This window comes from Copidosoma floridanum, unplaced genomic scaffold, assembly GCF_036245765.1.
Source record: "Copidosoma floridanum isolate Cflo_tuat_1 unplaced genomic scaffold, Cflo_Japanese_pri ptg000007l, whole genome shotgun sequence".
NCBI classification, from domain to species: Eukaryota; Metazoa; Arthropoda; class Insecta; order Hymenoptera; family Encyrtidae; genus Copidosoma; species Copidosoma floridanum.
The window spans coordinates 1,946,412-1,964,441 of NW_028321884.1; the positions used below are offsets into that span (position 1 = coordinate 1,946,412).

Below are 18,030 nucleotides of genomic sequence, written 5' to 3' on the forward strand. Positions count from 1 at the left end.
ATGTGCACGTATATACATGCACGCACACGCGATGGTATATGGCAAGCGTGAATCGCGACTCTATGTACCGCGAGCAGCAGAGGAGAGGAGGAGAAGGCGAGGCACGCGCGTGCGGCGGGGAAGTATCGATAGCCGTTCCCCTGATTCCCCTCGAATGCTCTTGGTGGTGGGGCTGTAGCTTACGGAGTGGGGCAAACAGGGGTTGCACCAGCGCCGAGATAGGGGTCGTAGGGGTGGCAAGGAGGGGAACGAGAGAGCGGGATTTATGTCGCTATAGCGCCGGTAGTGGTGGTGGTGGCGTGCCAGCGACTACACGCGGCAGTTTATAGCCGGCTGTCGAGGCGCGCGCTTCGCTCTTCATCCGGCGCTCTCCTGCCTTTGGGTGCACTCGAGGGAACTTTGGAAATTAACTTTCAAAGGACTTGCGATTTTGGTGGATGTGCGATTGGCTGGGACGTCCCGACGAGGCTTGACTTTTGTTCGTGTTTTTTTTGGAAAACTGTGAAGTGACTCTGTTGGACAAACTTATTTGTTTGTTTTAGAATTTTTAATTGTACAACAGTTTGTTGGTTTTTCGATTGTTTGTTCAAATTGGCAAAGTGAAGATTAACTATTCGTCAAAATTGCTCCCAACGTGAAGTCGAGGAAAAACTCTGCGTCGTTGTCATCAGGTAGGATTTTGTTGAAAATTCATTATTCCATGTTTTTTTTTCTGTTTTTCCGCTATTCGTCCGTGACTCGAGCAATGCCAATTAAATTAAATTCCAACCTGGAAAAAGCTTCTCTTTGCTGAAAAAAGAAATGAGGGTTTTGTATTTTAATGTTGTTGCGAGCAAAGATCATGTCATTTACAAAGAAAATTTTCGACAATTTTTCTCATTAAATCGAGTGAAAAAAAAAAAAAAAAAAAAAAAAAAAAAAAGGAAAAGTGACCTCGCCTCTTAGTAATTTTTCGCGCTAATGCGAGACGTTATTAGAGCGAGTAAAAGGATACAAAGTGATGTAGAGGCACTCGGTGTCGTCGTATCAATTACTCGAGCCACGTAAGACGCTTTGCCGTATACACACACACACATGTAGTTGAGTTGCAATAAGGCTTCCGATGTCTCGTACTTAATACACACACACAAAGCCCTCATATTACATACCTGTAGGAGCTTCGAGAGGGAGAGAGATCCCTTAAAAGTTCGCTATTTCTCTCCACCTCCTTCGCTCTCCCTTTCGTTCGGCGCGCACGCGGTACACATAATCCCGCCACCGCACACGCCGCATCACATGCAGACACACACACACACATGCACTAACCCGCGCGCACTTTTTTATTTTTATTCCCATCAAGGAAGCGCTCTGGCGTTCGTGCGGTGCAACGGCATGAAAAGCGGATTAACTCGCTGCGATGCCGGATCAGCCCCTGATTTAGGTAGATCGCTGATTTATCTATAATTACTCCGTGGGAGGGGTTATTTTTTTTTTCTCTCTGTGCGCATTAAAAAGCAAAGGCACCCCGTCCGACGACGCGTCTATCGAGTAACCAAGAGCCAAATTTGTCACGTGTAGTCGCAGGTATCGTCCCTCCGCGCGAGGAAGGTCGACCGACTGGCAGACTTCCAGCGGCGGGCTCCGATGAACCTCTTTTACGCCACTGCATTGCATCGTCCCTCTCGTTCGAGTGGGCTAATTTCCCCCCTCGAATCGTCACGCGCAAGTATCACCCACGCAAGAAATAAAAAAACAAGGAGGGTTGAACTGTTTTCGTCATACCCGATCGCAAAAGGGTCGTTCAATTAAAACTGAAAAGAAAAAAAAAAGGGGGGGAGGGCAATTAAGAGCCGCTGCAGCACCGCAGTCTCGGCTAATAAGCATCAGCTAATAATAATCATCAAGTGCCTGCGGTGATACGGCAACAAACGCGCCAATGAAAAGAAATTAATCGCTCAAAGGCTGCGAAAAAGACCCCCGTTCTCTCGTTTCACCACTTGATATTATACTCCCCTCGCTCTTTATACGCGAATGCCTCCACCACCTCATTTCTCAGTCTTTTGTACTACTCTGTCGAGGATGAGGGGCAGGGGGACAGAGGAAAGAAAAAAAAAAAAAAAAAAGAGGAGGAATCGACACCGCTCTCGAGAAGGTAATAGAAGCCCCTCCTGACATTCCCGGCTCGAGAGGCTCGTAGGTGTATATATATAAGCTACAATGCTCCCTCTGCACGTATAGACGTACAATATAATGTCTCCTCCCTTCCTTCCTTCCTCCACGGACGTGTCCGCGTTTGGATTTCGATAATTGGCGCTAGTTCCCGCCGCGGACTCGTTAGTCTCCTCCACCGCCGCCGCCTCTGGCTTAATTATTTCGTTTGAAGTCCCAAAGAGCGGAAGGGTTAAGGCTATCATATATATATATATACTCTCCGCTGTGTATATCCACGGAACGACTCTCTCTGTTTGGTTGCAGTGCCGATGCTCGGTGTATATTCATCATGTCACGAGGAGGAAAAGCTCGGCTCTGGTGTACACAATACACCCATTATATATTGTACGATATACCCGAGGAAAGGGAGGGGGAGCAAAGTGTTTTATTTTTTTTTTCCCCATCCCCCTTGGGCAAATTGGTGCGGCTAATTAGACCTCGGCAACGGTATACTAGCTCGTTACAATGGTTTGCTTTGTTTTTCCGTGTTTTTGATCAACGACACCCTTATTTGTAATCCTATTTTTTTTTTTTTTTTTTTAGACCCATCAGTCGAGTCAAAAGAACCAAAAAAAATTATCTTGATTGCCAAACAGAGTTCTGCACCCTCCAGACCCTTGGCAACTTAAACAAGTAATTTTCAGCTGGCGTTGTCATCGGCTCACAAATATAAATAAAAGCACACGAGGTGCACCGTACAGGTATCATACGTGTATAATATATTGTACACACATACACACACCGTGAGCGAAAGGTCGCGCCAAATGAGCAAATAATAATTCCCCGCTAATGATGATTTTTCGTCGAGTCGCGGGGGGTGAGGAAGCGGACACGCGTTCCTATACAGATAAATACAGAGAGAAGCGAGTCATTAGCAGTAATGAAAGCTCGCGAGGAGGAGGGAGCTTAATTTCGGCTGATTTTGATTTGCATTTAATTATAATCCACACCGAGTCCTTCTCCCCCCCCTTTTTTTTTCTTTCTTGAAACTCCCGTATAATACACGGTACAGGCTGTAGCATCGTCGCGTGGCTCCGTACATGCTAGCCTGTGGGAGCTGAGTTTGCTCCGTAGATTGCGGCGGGGCACGCGTGTAAGTAAATAAATTAAAACAAGGCAGCGGAGAGCCCCGAGATAGAGTAGGTATACGAAGGGGCAAGCGAGGGATCCGGTGAGCGCACTAATGAATGCTGCTAGTTCGTTACAGAGCTATATACGAAATTGCGTTATTTCTCCCCCCCCCCATGCACCCACCCCCATTTGGCGCGTACACGTTACGCAGGGCGCTACACTCCCCCTCCGTAGTGCCAGCGAGTGCGTTTTCGTTAAATTTACACTAATTGCTGCGACGGCTCGCGCGCACGATTTCAATGGAGATAAATGCTGTATAGTACGTATAGGAGCGAGTAGCCGCTCGGCTTGGGGACGCGACCATCAAAAGCTTGGGCTATAGGTGTACCCACAAAGGTCGTACCTACGTCTTCTCGGAATTTTCGATTTGCAGCCGGTGCATGGTATCGAAGGAGGTACCGGGCGGGCAGAGAGTCCCCGGGAGTCACGCCAGGTGGCGGCCTCGTGCACTTTTTTTTTCCGTCCCTCGCGCGTACGGTGTATAATATAGGCTTTTCGAGGAAAAAATATAGATTGGGGCCCACCGCAATCTCGTTTTCGAGAAGCGTGAAATTTGCTTATCTTATCCGACCGGAGTATAATTATTCTCGGTATGTGGCGATAGCCGCGAGATTTTTTTGTTTTTTTCGTTTCGGAAAAAAATGTCATTGTGATTAGAGCGAGAATCGTTAATTGCTTTCATTTGTGCGTGCATCGATTATTGTAAAAAGATGAGGGAGAAAAGAAAAAGAAAATCACAGTGCTATCTAATCGATGAGCGCGGAGTCAATATGAAGTTTAAGTGCATCGGCAAAACAGCCGCGCGCAAATACCAAACTTTTTTTTTTTTCTCCTGAGTCGAGCCCGAGTGAGCTGCTACCGCAGCGTCAAAAGAGAAGAGGAGCCTCGACATTATCCAGCAGTTATCGGAGGGCCCGCCCCGGCCGCCGATCTCTTTCACTTATCTCCGCTGCTCTTCCGGAGTGCATTCCGCTATACTTGCCCCCACCCTACCTCCATTCTTTCGGTTTTCTTTCCCATTTTATTCCGGGCTCTTGCCGCCGTGAACCCGCGTCAGTCGCTACAAATTTATTGCCCCTCCGAAATCCCCGAGAGCGGCTTAATTACTTTTCCTTTTTAACCAACACTTTATTATTGCCCCCTTGCGGGAAGAAAAACAAAAAAACAACATTCATTTAATCACGACTATCGGGATGTACAGGCAAAATTTTCCGGAGCACTCGTCGAGGAGTTGGGGGGGAGAAAAAAGGTACACCTCAGCAGTCAGATCAATCTCACGATCATCGGGAGCGAAAGAGGGGAGTAGAGTAGAGAGAGAGAGAGCCACCCCCCGTGCATTGTCTTGCCGAGTCTTTCAATTAATGTTTTGATTGACTTTGCCCCCGTTTTGTTTCGCCGGCAGCCGGCGCTGTTTTCTCATCAGCGCCGAAATAAAACTCGATGCCCCGGCTTTTCCCATTTCCAAAGCTCTCGATTTCCCTGTTTGCGGATCAGAGCCATCCAGATTTCCGAGATTGCTTTCAACGAGGGGTTACCACACGCCCGCGCACATGGATGAATTTTCAAAACTCAAAGCCAAAAAAGCCCCCCACCCCCTCCGAGGGAGGAAAATCGGGGGCTGTTTTATTGCGAGGTTTGCGGGCGCCCCCCACCCCTCGGACTTCTTGGAGAGATCTTAATGGAATCTCGGGGATGCTGGCACCCCTTTTCCGCGGCGACGGCTCTCGCGCCTTCCGCCTCGCGGCGCGGGCTGACCAAAGCTCCTTTTGTTCGAGAAAGTGCGAGCGCCCTTCATCCCTTGCTTTTCTTCCTTCCTCCCCCCTTTTTTTTCCAACTTTGGCCCCGTGCACGGTTAATGTATTTTGATGCGGATCCCCGTGATGAATCGCGATACCGGAGATCCTTTCCCCCCTCCCGCCCCCTTTTGTTGCCTGCTGCTGTGTGATGTTATTTTCCCCCGTAATGGGAGTTTCTTATCTCCCGAATTGCGCGTCAAAAAGCATGATTAACGATTACATTTAAATCACACCGGGTTAAACGCCCCCCCCCACCTTTTTTTTGTTCCTTGGACAAAAAAAGGGGGTTGGGGGAGTATACAGGGATGGTTTTTTTTTTTTATCGCGCTTAGTGTGAAATATTCATCGGAATCGTTTCGTGTCCGGTGACGGATTTAATTATTCGAGAGTTTTCGGCCTGAATTTACATTTAATTACAAACTCTTGAAAATTTATACGGATACACGCCCAATACCCGCGAGGGAGATAATTAATTCTCGCCCCTCTCTCCACCCGCCAAGCTCCAAGCAATTTCCGAGATGCTTATCTCCTCGTCACGGCCGTACAAGTATATATATATATATATATATACACGCTCGTTCTCTTGGTTTCAACTTCATTTTCGAGACGTGTAAATACAGCTGTCGGTCAAAACGCTGCTTTTCTTTTCTCTTCCTCCGCTGCAAGAGGATAGATACAATCGCGTCTATTTTTCCTGGTGGTGGAAAAGTAAAAAAAAAAAAAAAAGAGCTGTGATTTATGAATATTGCCTTTTCGCCGTAAGGTGTGTCTCTCTCTTTCTCGGGCGTCGATTTTTCCCTCGCCCGCAAAACAGTTTCGCCCTATCGGCCATCTCGAAATTATCCCGCCACTGTGCCACACAGGAGCCTCTCTCTCTTTTCCAAAGCTTCCGTGAGTATGAAGAATTTATGACGTGTTTCGCGTGAAATCAACCTCGAAGCGCGACGACGGGAAAAATTTTCCCTCCCCCTCCTGACGTAACGCGTCGATTCTAGTTTACTTAGGGTGTACAAATTTCTCATGTGTCTCATTTATCAGGATGGGTCGTTTAAAATGATAGCGTGGGAGCAAAAATAAGTTTAAATCGAATTCCTTTGGGGCGGATGGTCTCCCCTTCCTTCGGTGCGTTTGAATTTTCACTTTGTCTCTTGTTTTCCCGCTCCTCTTTTCGGGAAAGTAGCCGAGCCCGCTGCAAGTGGATATCTATGTATGAAACACACGGGACGCAAGACTTTGGCTCCGTTGCGTCACGCCGGGACTACGAGGATCCGCGGGGTTTTCCGGTGCCTCCTTCTATCGGTAGGAGCTAAACATCAAATCTCGACCAATTCCTTTGTTCCCCTTATACAGAAGATCCAGGGTCTATAGACGTTTCCAAACATCATTTTTTTTTTTTTTTTTTTTTTCTACGTGTTTGTCGACAATTCAATTAGTCGGTTCGCCTACCGTTGATTGGATCCCACGGATCACTCCCGAACAAGAGTCCCTTTTTCTCGGTTCGCTCTCGAGTTTGTTCGAAAAACAAGCTCGGCTTCATCTTAAATCACCAATCGGACTTTTTTTTCTTCGTTGTCAAAAGAAAGAATCAGAAATACTCGCAACAAGTTGATCCACGCAAATGCACTTTATTCGAATAATTTCACCCAAGAGCCACTCGCAGCAGTACAAGGAAGACGGCAGAGATAAACGTACAGGTACATACATATACGTAAAATAATAACGGCAATTGTTGACGCTTGGATAATGGAATGTAATTAAGTCGAATCAAAAGGATTTCTCTCCCTTCCCTGAATTATTGTTCTCTTCTCCTTTCGAGTATTCCTCATCCGTACCCTCCCCACAATTTTCAACATATATATATATGTAGGTGCGACTTGTACCAGCTTGTTTTTTTCGTATTGGCCCGCATGCATATGCACGACGAAAGAATAAAAGTCATGCAAAAAGAAGTCCTTTCTCCCAAAGCAGAAGCGACACAACACGCCAAGAGTCTCCGCCAGAGACCGAGCAGCGCCTCCATCCTTCAGGATCATTATATCGCCAATTAGAAGATAGGCGACGCCTAACAAGCTTCCTGGGGAGACAGCCGAGCTTCGGGGAGAGAGAGCTTCAGCTCACGCCTCTCTCCGCTACGACTGTCTGTGTGTGTACGTAAGTCTAACAAGATGTCTCGGGCGAGCCAGGTATATATATGCGTTTGCGCCGCGAGAGTCCATCAATTAAAATGCCACCGGCGTCTCCCGCGCGGGGTCATTATATCGGGGCAGATTTATTGCGAGCTTCGTATATACGCACCAGAAACTCGTGTATTATTGGCTCTTTTTTTCATCCCCCACCCCCTACCTCAAAGTTTTCCCTTTGTTTTTTTGTTTTTCCTGAGGAACGTACAGTTCAGACGCTTCGGAGGTATAATTAGGACGGATGTATCGCGTGCCGTGTACATTAAAAAAAAAAAAAAAAAAAAACAAAGATTCGCAGGTATGGTAGGCCCGTTTTTTTCTTGTTTTTACTTCATGTTCACCCTGTGGACTTAATTAGAGCTCTATTTCGCGTGCGGCATTGTTCGTTAAAAATTTTCCAAAAAAAAAAGAATAAGCACGCGTTCGTTAATTAAAAGAAAAACAGAGTGTATGGCGGGGGAGTCGACAATTACACGGCAGCGTCTCGATCGCGTGTATCCATTCCGGGGCCCTTTGCTTTTCGTTTGTCGGAAACCGCGCTTTCCGTTAGGTATACTACACAGTTTGTATGTACGCAGAAATTTTGGAAATCAGCGCGTGTTGCCGTGCACTGCTGCAGTACATCGCACACGCCGCAGCGGTCGCTCACCGAAGGGCTCGGCCTGTACGTGCGCACACCCTCTCTCTGGTAGTTACAAGCTCCGGTCTCAATTAGTTGAACTTACGTCGCCGGGGTCCAATTAGACGCGGGCCAGGAGCCACTGCACACCCTGTTTGCTCAAGTCTGTACGGTACCTGTAGTGTATGTATGTATATATATATATATGTACATGGTGTGTACACATGGCAGTAGTGAGACAAAGAGGGACGGATAGATAGCCCCACGGTGAGCTGAGGGAGAGAGTGCAGCAGCTACCCCCCCTTCTGCTGCAGCTCTCTGCTGTACCTCCCAGGGGTTGGAAGTGTCTTTTTCCTCCGCTAATGACTAATTAGCAGGCTCTCCACTTCAGGTCTATAATGACACGCGCGCCCTCGCACGTATACATATGTACGTGTATGCGTCTGTGTGTTTCGAGTACGCGAGGAGAGTACGTACAGTCGAAAAGCTCGGCATGTATGCATAAGTACGGGTGCGACAACTCGGCGCTTTTTACAAACGAGACCTGTGCTTTTTTTTTTTTTTTTTCTTCTTCTTTCAAATGCTAGATCATCATTAAATTGGTGAGATGGTGCGCTGGAATTGGAGCATTACGCCGTGTAATTGTTTCCCCCCTATCCCTTTTATCCTTGAAACCTTTTCTTTTTTTTTTTTTTTTTTTACGTCAAAGCGAGTCGAGTGCGGTGGAAAAGAAAAGTATATAATAAAAATCGATGCTTGTTTTTTCGAGTAGTAGAGAAGCTCCTCGAGAATACAAAGTATCAAAAATCACAATACCGCGCGTGGGTAGCCCGCACTTTAGTGTGGAAAAACAAAACTTTGGACGTCAAATAACAAAGTCGCTCCATCGCTCCTTTTGATACGTTACTCAACTTTCGAGCGATGTTGCTTCAGAAAACAGTAAAAACTCCGCAATGGGTAGAAAAAAAAAAAAAAAAAAAAAAATTACAAAAAGTCTATAAAATGTCTCGCATCTACATACAAATCGCCTACATGGTATAGTCACCAATGGGATAGGGTAGCCACGGTGTATTACCGTGTGTATGCCACCCTGCACTCTCCACGCATAAAAAAAAAAAAAAAGGAAAATCTCGCCTCGGCGTAGCCATGCAACGGCAAGGCACTTTGAAACATCTCAGAGTTAGAGAGCGTCCAGTGTCCACCATCCCACCCCCCGGCCGTGTGTACAATACTCGAGACGCGACGGAAGGAGCCGCGCGCGCGCCTGACAGCCATCAGCCCCCTTTAGCCGTATAATGTTATGGAAGCAGCCTCGCGCGCTTATTTATTTTCGCTCTCCCGAAACGCACGACCGTCCGTCCCCACTGGCTACTTTATACCTTGACGTTTTTATTAAACTACGTCCGGCTGCTCCTCCACCCCAACCGTCCTACTCCCCTCTCCGAAATAAATATGGGAAAAGAAAAAGAGTGACTGGCCACGCTGCCCCGAGGACACTTTCGTCATTTCTATTGGAAGCAAGGCGCTTTTCCTCCACACCACCCCGCACTCTGTGTTTCTTTTCAATTGTGCGCGCGAGACGCGGAAGCCAGTATCCATCAAGCCTTCCCGTGCTCCAGTTATACCCACCCGGACCAAGTCCTTTTTTATATACATGAAAAAAATCAAGCCTAAAATTTATATACCTATATCCATGTAACTCGAGATAGTTAAACTCCGGTCTATGCCACGCGACGTCCCTGGCGGGGTTGTCGAGGGAAAGCTCGGATCTAAATACGACAACTTTGTACGAGCACAGAAATTTCTGAATCAATCCCTCGAGCGACCGCTGGCGGTCCAAGCGATTAGCGCCCAATTATACATCAACGGTACGGCGTGTACACGTAGCTTCGTCCTCTCTCTCTCTCTCTCTCGAGTGACTGACTCTCGATAAGCTGTACTCGTCCTTTCTCTGCGGGAAAAGCTTCCGCCGTGGCTCTCGGGAACAAAGCGGAAGCTACACGCCGCCTGTGCAGTGCTCACTTTCGCGAGCCCGACTCGTATATTCATACATGTATGAGCTTACACATGTATACGTATGTCCGATTGATAAAGCTCCCGATGCAGCGTTTATCGCTCGCCTGCAGTCTCGGTCGGTTTCGTTTGAGTGCCACGAGGACATATACACAAAAGCGACGATAAGAGAGGAACAAATGATACTGTATGCCGCTTCCTTCTGTCAACGGGGGAAAAAAAAAAAGTAAAGAGGAGCGTGGGTGACTTTTTTTTTTTACGCACGTATATACGTGAAAAACAAAGGGGAAACAGGAAAATGAGAGAAAGGCGGGGCGCGGGGGGCGTTTATGATTTTCGCGAGAGAGTCTGCCGCTGCATAATACGAGCCAAGGGGGGTCGCTTGCTTGCGCTCGGCTCGAGAAAGAGAGAGGGCCAATTAGTAGCATAAAGCCAAGCTTCGTCGTCGCCGGGAAACAAGCGCTCGAGGAGAGAGATGGTTGTGTACGTGTAATGGATTGTTACTAGAAGTATTCGGCTAATTAATTAAGCCACCGCGCGCTCATATTCTCTTCTCTTACTCCTCCTCGCCTTTGTCGCGTGCAAAATTAACGAGCTTGTAATTAAAAATAATTGGCATATCGAAGGAATCGCTGCAGCTATGGATCCGAGATGTGGGGATGCGAGTCGTTTCATCCGAATGGGCATTGTTTTTCATTTGCCTGTATAGCTTTTGTCGCAGATCAAGGAACATGCGTTGGTTATTGAAGCATCTTTGCATATTATTGTTTTGCAGACGGTGGCTTGGACCAGATCACGATGACGATGGATGTGAGCAAGTCGGAGACTAACAAAAATGGCTCCACTCAGCAGGAGTGCCACGGCTGCAACAAGACCATCAAGGAGAGGTGAGCTCGCAAAATCATAGCAGTGCGGGCCCGTACTTTTGTTTCAATCAGCAAAATAAAAAATAAAAATAAAAAACCCTTGGTTCTGTCCGTCTGTCGAAAGGTATCTCCTGAAGGCACTGGACGCTTACTGGCACGAGGATTGTTTAAAGTGCAGCTGCTGCGACTGCCGGCTAGGCGAGGTCGGCTCGACCCTCTACTTCAAGGCGAACCTCATACTGTGCAGGAGGGACTACCTGAGGCTATTCGGCAACACGGGCCACTGTTCGGCCTGCAACAAGCCCATACCGGCCTTCGAGATGGTCATGCGCGCCAAGACGAACGTCTATCACCTCGAGTGCTTTGCCTGCCAGCAGTGCTACCACCGGTAAATTTTTTTTTTTCCTTTTAACGAGCCCAATGCGAATAAATTTTCAGTCTCGTGCAGGGTATCCCGATAATTGTGTAACGATCCGAGCGAAGGAGAATCTACCATAACGGTATACGGTGTGTATATGAGATACACGTAAGAAAAAACGGGGGATAGAAAGACAGACGAGGTTCTCGCGGCGTATATGGAAGGACAGGAAGCGCGGGGGGGGAGGGGGGTGACGCTGAAGCGAGGGGTGATTTCCCAACTGGCCTGTAAAGCGCACCCCCTGCCCACTTGCTCGCGCGGCCGGACGCTCTTCGTCGCGTGTACAGTGTCGATGAAAAAATAAAATTACCAACACGTGTATATATAGGAAAGACGGAAGACGATCAAAACGTATACGTGTGTTGGCGCATGTTTTCAATTTTCCTCGGGACGCCGTCTTCCGAGCCAAAGTAGTCGTTTCTCTTTTTTTTTTTCCCCTCATTTCGGGGTATGAGCTACGGGCCGGCGCGCGGGAATACAAATGCGAGAATTAGAATACATTAATTTTTGCCCGGACGCGCTTCCACGCAGCCATTAATACGATTTATATACATATACATACCTGTAGCGGGGGTATAGGGTGTGCGCGATGAAATTGAATTTTGATGGATGGCTGTTGGCGCGCGATGCTCGCCTCTCATTTTTAATAGAGGGACTTGTCGATCCTTCTCCTCCTCCTGCTACGTTTAACCAACTGAGCGAGTAATTTTTTCCACCCTTGGGATTGTGATTTAGATGATGAGCCAAGCTACGGTTTTTCCGACAAAAATAGTACACCCGCACACCTTTTCAAATGCCAAATCTCAACGGGGACTGATATCCATTACAGAACTGTGCACCGCGCGCTTTTGTAAAGATTATCGGGGCAACCGTCCGCGACGAAACATATCGGCAGAGCGAGGAAAAAAAAAAAAAAAAGGGAGCAACAAGAGCTCAAATGGCTCGTCCGGCGCAAAAATAATCGGCAGAGCGCAGCCTCGGTGCAGCTATATGGCGCGACAATGGCATTATATTGTCGGGGAGCCACTCGCTTCCGTTTCTCCGACAGAGAGTATCGTATCGGGATGTGTGACGACACGGGGGTAGGGGTGGGGAGAAAAATCGGCTGGAGCCAATAGTAATGGCTCGGTCGGGCGTGGACTGTGTTGTTGTGGGGTCAAACAGAGCCCGAACAAAAGAGCATCAATTTTACCCGTTTTTATCGCCCGCCCGGGCCATTGTCTCAGCACCCGGTGTTGCGCTGCTGCTTTTTCCGACCTTCGACAATGCCCTTCTTTACGGCTCGGATACCGCGTTTGTTGCCGAGGGATCGTACACCCGTTTCCGGCACTCGCGGCAAACCACGACGCTTTTGTACCCCGTATCTCTTTTCTATACACGATCGTCCCCAATCGATGCGATAGTTTTTTTTTTTTTTCTTTTTTTTCTTTTTTTTTCGACAAATTATTTGGCTCTCCCCAGAGAATTTCAGTAGTAATAGTCAATGTACGGTCAGACTTTGCCCGTGGCGTATTTCAATGCAAAAAAAACTCTGTACTCGGGAGCCAATGGAGCGTGAATAATTTCATCAGTATAGAGGAGACGAAAGAGGCGAGAAAAAAAAAGGGGTGCATCCCGCAGTTAATCGAGAATCCTAGTCCCCGCTGGTCCGAGGGAAAAAGGAAGGTTCGGCTCGTAAAAATCCCGGGCCCTCCTCAATATTTGATCCTCGCGCGGGCAGGGGAGCAGTGCTCAAAACGGCCCCTAATGGGGTCGCGCGCTATAAGGTATCGACGCGACGCCTAGCAACGGCATTTATTTATTCAAAGCCGGGAGGTGGCGCGCGACCCTCGTTAAAGATTTAGCAAAAGTCATCCGACGCGCCGGCAGTCCAGATTGAAATTTCCCATGCAAGGACGTCCTCCTCCTCTCTGCGGATTTTTAATATTTCACACCCCGAGCGCCTCCGCAGTCGCGGACGCCCCGTGGCTTTGACTTACATCGGCCAAGAGGAATACATTTTCGCTCGCCATCCACACGGATGAATCCTTTACGGAACGGGGTGAAGGTCGGTTTAATTTAAGTTGAAAATTTTTTTCCCCCAGTTGGTAATGCGAAAGGTTCATCCCGAAAGAAGTACAATACAGTCGAGTGGCCGCGGAAAAAAGAGAAATCACGGTACACGAGCGAGTTTCTTTCTTTTTCTTCCGAATCAGGTCGAGCGAGGAAGTCCCTTCTTTTCTCAAGGGCTGGTCGTTTAGCCTTTAATTGGATGCCCGTTAAATTAGACCGGCCGTCTTTTTAGCAGAGAGACGGCTAATTGGATCGGTAAATCATCCCGCGAGCCAAGGGAGGGGCAACCGGAGCCCTCGCTACCACTTCCACCGAGAGTAGGGGGGCGGCGTCTTCAACCCTTCATTCCGCGTTATTACGGTCTAAAGTTACCCCCGTGTAATTGTTGCTGTTTAATTGCGAGTTCCAAGTCGCGGGCGCGCTCTCGCGTTTCAGGCCGGATACGGGAGACGCTCGTTCTCCACCGATGTAATTTCGTCCCCCCCCTCCCAACCCCTCGAGGAGCATTGGCGTCGTCGCGCACTGCAGTCTGTCATTTTCATCGCAGGGGCGGGGATCGATCGACGTTTCGTTAACCGATCGAGCCGTAGTTTCTTTTTTTTTTCATTTTTTCCACGGCACGTGCTCCGAAATCTCGACTCGTCTAATTTTTCCTCTTCAATTACAAAGGCCTTTTTTCGCAGCAATCGCAGGCTCTCATTATACACTCACCCCCTCCCCGCTCTAATGCCGGAGAACAAAGGAAAAATAGAGCCCGCGTGGGGGAGCAGCTGTCATTTACGCGCAATCGGCATGCAGCAGTCGGCCACACACGTATACATAAATATGTATACCTACGCCAGCAGTGCCAAAGCGTCACGAGAGCTGTCTCGCATAATGGGCCGACGCGATAATTCTATATTTGCCGGGCGATTATGAATATCAGCCGGCTGCACGTTTGCCCGCCCTCTCCCCCAACCTCGAGTGTTGGTCGGCGCCGAGCTCGTGCTGGTGCGCGATAATTACTCGACCGACGTATTATTTCGCGGGAGGAGGCTGCACCGCCGCTCGACGCACAATGATTAATTATATAATAAAGCGAGCTCGCGCGTAGGGAAAACGCGGTCGCGGCGGGGGCCGCTAATGGCCGAGGTGAAATTAGTGTACAGGCCCCCCCCCCCCCGGCAAAGGATACACGCGGAAATGCGTTTTCGCCATCGATGGGTATAAATTAATACACAGTCATGTGGGCACTTTTCGGGCAGATGGCGCCGAGATTGATCGCGACCCCTCGAACCTGATGATGGGTAATTGTTTTTTTTTTTTTGCAGGTTTTGCGTGGGCGATCGTTTCTACCTGTGCGAGAACAAGATACTCTGCGAGTACGATTACGAGGAGCGTCAGGTGTTTGCCAACATGGCCCTGCACCCGCAAGCCACGCTGGCCCACCTGAAGCGACAGCTGCCCCCGACGCCACCAAGCCAGGGGGTGCCCCAGATGCCCGGGCACAACCCCATGCAGCAGCAGCCACCACCGAGCCAGCCCAACCAGCAGCAGGGCCAGCAGATGATGGGGCAGCACAACCACGTGGCGAACGTGAGTCACTCTCGGATTTTGTTTGTTTGTTGTTAAGTGGTATATATGCGGTTGAAAAAACGATGAGAGCTCTTTGTCGATTGGTGCAGGGTCAGATGCCGGGCGGCGGAGGGCAGGTGAACGGGACGGCGATGGGAGGCATGGGACCGACGCGCCCGGGCGACATGAACAACAACGGGTTGTCGGGCCCCGGGCTGGGGTCCGTGAAGGCGGCGCCCATATCGATGCAGGCGCCGACGAGCTGAGACGAGGCCGCACCGCCGCTGCTCAAGAAACTCCGGTGCCTCGACAGCTACTGAGGCCGCCGTGGCTAATGGCGCCCCTCCCCCCTTTTCGGGGGTGCAGGAGGAAACACACAGCGATGACACGCGGCCCAGGCGATGGTGATCCAAGTTGACTGTGTCCTTTATTTGCCGGGAACACTCGAATCTCGGCTCGTTCGCGGAACCGGGGTCGACGCTAAGGATGGGGAGGCCCGGACGCGGTGCGTGATACATACACATATATACATGTTACGAGGAAGGGGTCGTGAATGTACATACAGGACTCTGCGGCGCTTCCTCCGAGAAGGGGGAAAAGTGCGCGCGACGAGACCCCTGCGTTGTTTTTTTTTTTTTTTTTTTTTTGTCTTTTGCATTTTTGTTATTACCCACGGCTAACTCGCTCTGTGGTTTCAATATTATTACTATTATTACTTATTATCATTATTATCATTACTATTATTAATCATTAAGGTTATCGCTTTATATTATTATTATTATTATTATTATTATTCATTTTTAAATTTATATATTGCAAGTATAACGTCCAACTACATTGTAATCGTCGTTATTGGTTTTCTTCCCTCTGTTTGCTATAACGATATGTGTGAAAATAAAATGGAAAGGAAAAAAAAAAAAAAAATGCGAGAAGTGCGCCGATCGACGTACCACAATAAGCGTGCCATGCTCCGACGGATTTCAAGCATCTATGTACAGTTGGTGAAATTTGATGACGTTTGAGTGAAAATCGATTGTTGTTGCGTTTGATGAGAGAGTAGATGGATGGCCGTCAGAGATGATGGTGTGAAATCAAGAGTCTGAAGGTGGATTGGAGAAATTGGTTTCCATACAGCTGGTACCAAAGATTATGAAGTAAGAAATATATTTGCCCTCGATACGCGCTGTCATTATTTTTGGTATGCCGTTCGTACGAAATTCGCTCTTCAAAATTGTAGCACTTTGAACCGCATCTACACGGTACTCTGTATAGAAACAAAAAAATATATACATATATTATTGTAATACACGTTTCGTTTGTTTTTTTCACGTTGTCATTCATATGTTAACAGACATTGAGTATATGAATTGGAGTTTTGTTCCTTTGCTTGACGTATACCGGGGCTTAGTCATAGCTTTACAATAAAACCAAAAGAGAAACTACTTGTACCAAAAGACCATAAGTAACAGTTATCGAGTGACGAAAGTTGAACGAAAAATCAATAAATATCCGAGAGTGTAAGTATATGCAAATTTGAAGCAAATAATAGTTGTCAAGTAGCACACAAAAACAAATTAAAAGTGCGAAAGAGAGAGAGAGAGAAAAAAAAAACAAAAAACAAAACAAAAAAAATTATTACAGTATGAATAACTATCTCATTTTCGGAGAAAAAAATGCAATGAGAGAATGAATGCTTGCGTGTGCGTGGAAAAAAAAGGTATCGAACGATTTGGAATTAAGAAAACAAAAACAAAAAAAAGAAAATTGTATATTTCGTAAAGCTGTGTAATTTAGTGCAAAGGCATTACGACAAATGTATAAATAAATAAAAAAAAAAGAAAAGTAACAGACAATTATCGCCGCATTCTTCGGCTCTGTATAAGAACAATATCCTTTATTATCCTTTTTTTTTCTTTTGTCAAATCATCTGTATATATTGTCATAACTAGCGCACTACTGTTAGAATATTATGATTGATAGGGTTCCATTACTATACGAAGAAAAAAAATACATTCTTATTAATACCTAAAAAAAAAGTTGTCTACTTCTCTTGCCTTTACGACCTCTCCATTCCCTTAAAAAATATCCATTTAGTTGTGCGCTTCATCTGATTTAGTTGAAAAAAAAGCCTCACGCCATTACCAATTAAATACCGAGTAAGAAACACAGCTGAAAAATAAGCTTGTCTCGGGGTGCACGGAGCCAGGTAAGTATGCTCGCGTACCACTCGATTGAATTTTTTTAATTAAAAGCTCGAAGCGACTTCCTCTTCATCGCGCGTCGTGATCTAACCAGCTCTGCTTGGCTTAATTTTCCCGGTTACTCATTTGAATGCATATTACTCGCGGAGGGGAAAAAAAAAAAAAAAAAAAAACATCGAGACAAAAATACGAAAACAGTGTAGCATATAGCTGCAGGAGAAGTCGATTCTCCCATAGAAGCTCCGTTTCCGGTTGTAAAAAGCGCACGGGGAAACCGATCGGTAGCGCGTCGGGGCGAGAGTAGTTTTAAGGAGAGTTCCAGAGCCATTATAAAGTCTTCACCAAATATAATAACATCCGACATTAGGGAAATGGCCCCTCTCCCTTTTTCTTCCAACTCCAGCCGCGCCGAATCGGCCAAGTTGCCAAAGTGTATAATATAAGCGAAAGACAAGAGGGCACCCTCGATACGCTCTCCCCTGCTATCCAGCCCAGCGGTGTATCGACTCGTAAGGGCTGCACGGACGCGACTAAACGATTTCGCTAGATTGCTTTTTTACTCCACCTATATCTACACAGCTATACCACCGCTCCTTTTTTTTTTGTTTGATTTCAGTCCCCCAACACGGCCTTATTTGAAATAGTTTCTCCTTTGACGGAGTTTTCGGAAGTTTCAACGTGTTGTGTCGATATCGCTACTGAATAAAAAAAAAAAAAAAAAAAAAGTCTTCTTATGCAAACGAGACTGCATTCAATAACTTTGTCGTTGCTGGTTTATTGCATTAATTTCACAACCATTTGTGGAGCACAACGCTGTTTTTTTTACACGCATCGGAGCTTCGCTCGGAGTTGGAATAGAAAAACCAAATCCTGAAAAAATACGAAGATTCTGTTCTTCCACCCAAGCTAACGAACACCGAACAACACGATGGTTTTCACGTGTGATTCATGTATGCGCCACGGGGTATAATATCGGTGCGGAAACTTTGCCAATAAAATATTGTTCTCAC

The 18,030-nt window shown here is 47.1% G+C and overlaps 1 protein-coding gene across 2 annotated transcripts in view; it reads left to right on the forward strand.

Annotated features, from left to right (window-relative positions):
- LOC106645523 (rhombotin-1) overlaps positions 1–16,831 on the forward strand; it is a 141,277-nt gene extending 124,446 nt beyond the window's left edge. The window contains exons 1-5 of one of the 2 annotated variants that reach the window (XM_014361411.2): positions 10,508–10,582; positions 10,705–10,816; positions 10,920–11,183; positions 14,576–14,840; positions 14,930–16,831. In XM_014361411.2, coding sequence (XP_014216897.2) covers positions 10,570–10,582; positions 10,705–10,816; positions 10,920–11,183; positions 14,576–14,840; positions 14,930–15,085 — 810 coding nt within the window. In that variant the 5' untranslated portion in view covers positions 10,508–10,569 and the 3' untranslated portion in view covers positions 15,086–16,831. Of the gene's footprint in view, positions 1–10,507; positions 10,583–10,704; positions 10,817–10,919; positions 11,184–14,575; positions 14,841–14,929 lie in introns of those variants that run through there. The other variant, XM_014361413.2, reaches the window with a different exon arrangement.
- The last annotated feature ends 1,199 nt before the right edge of the window (positions 16,832–18,030 follow it).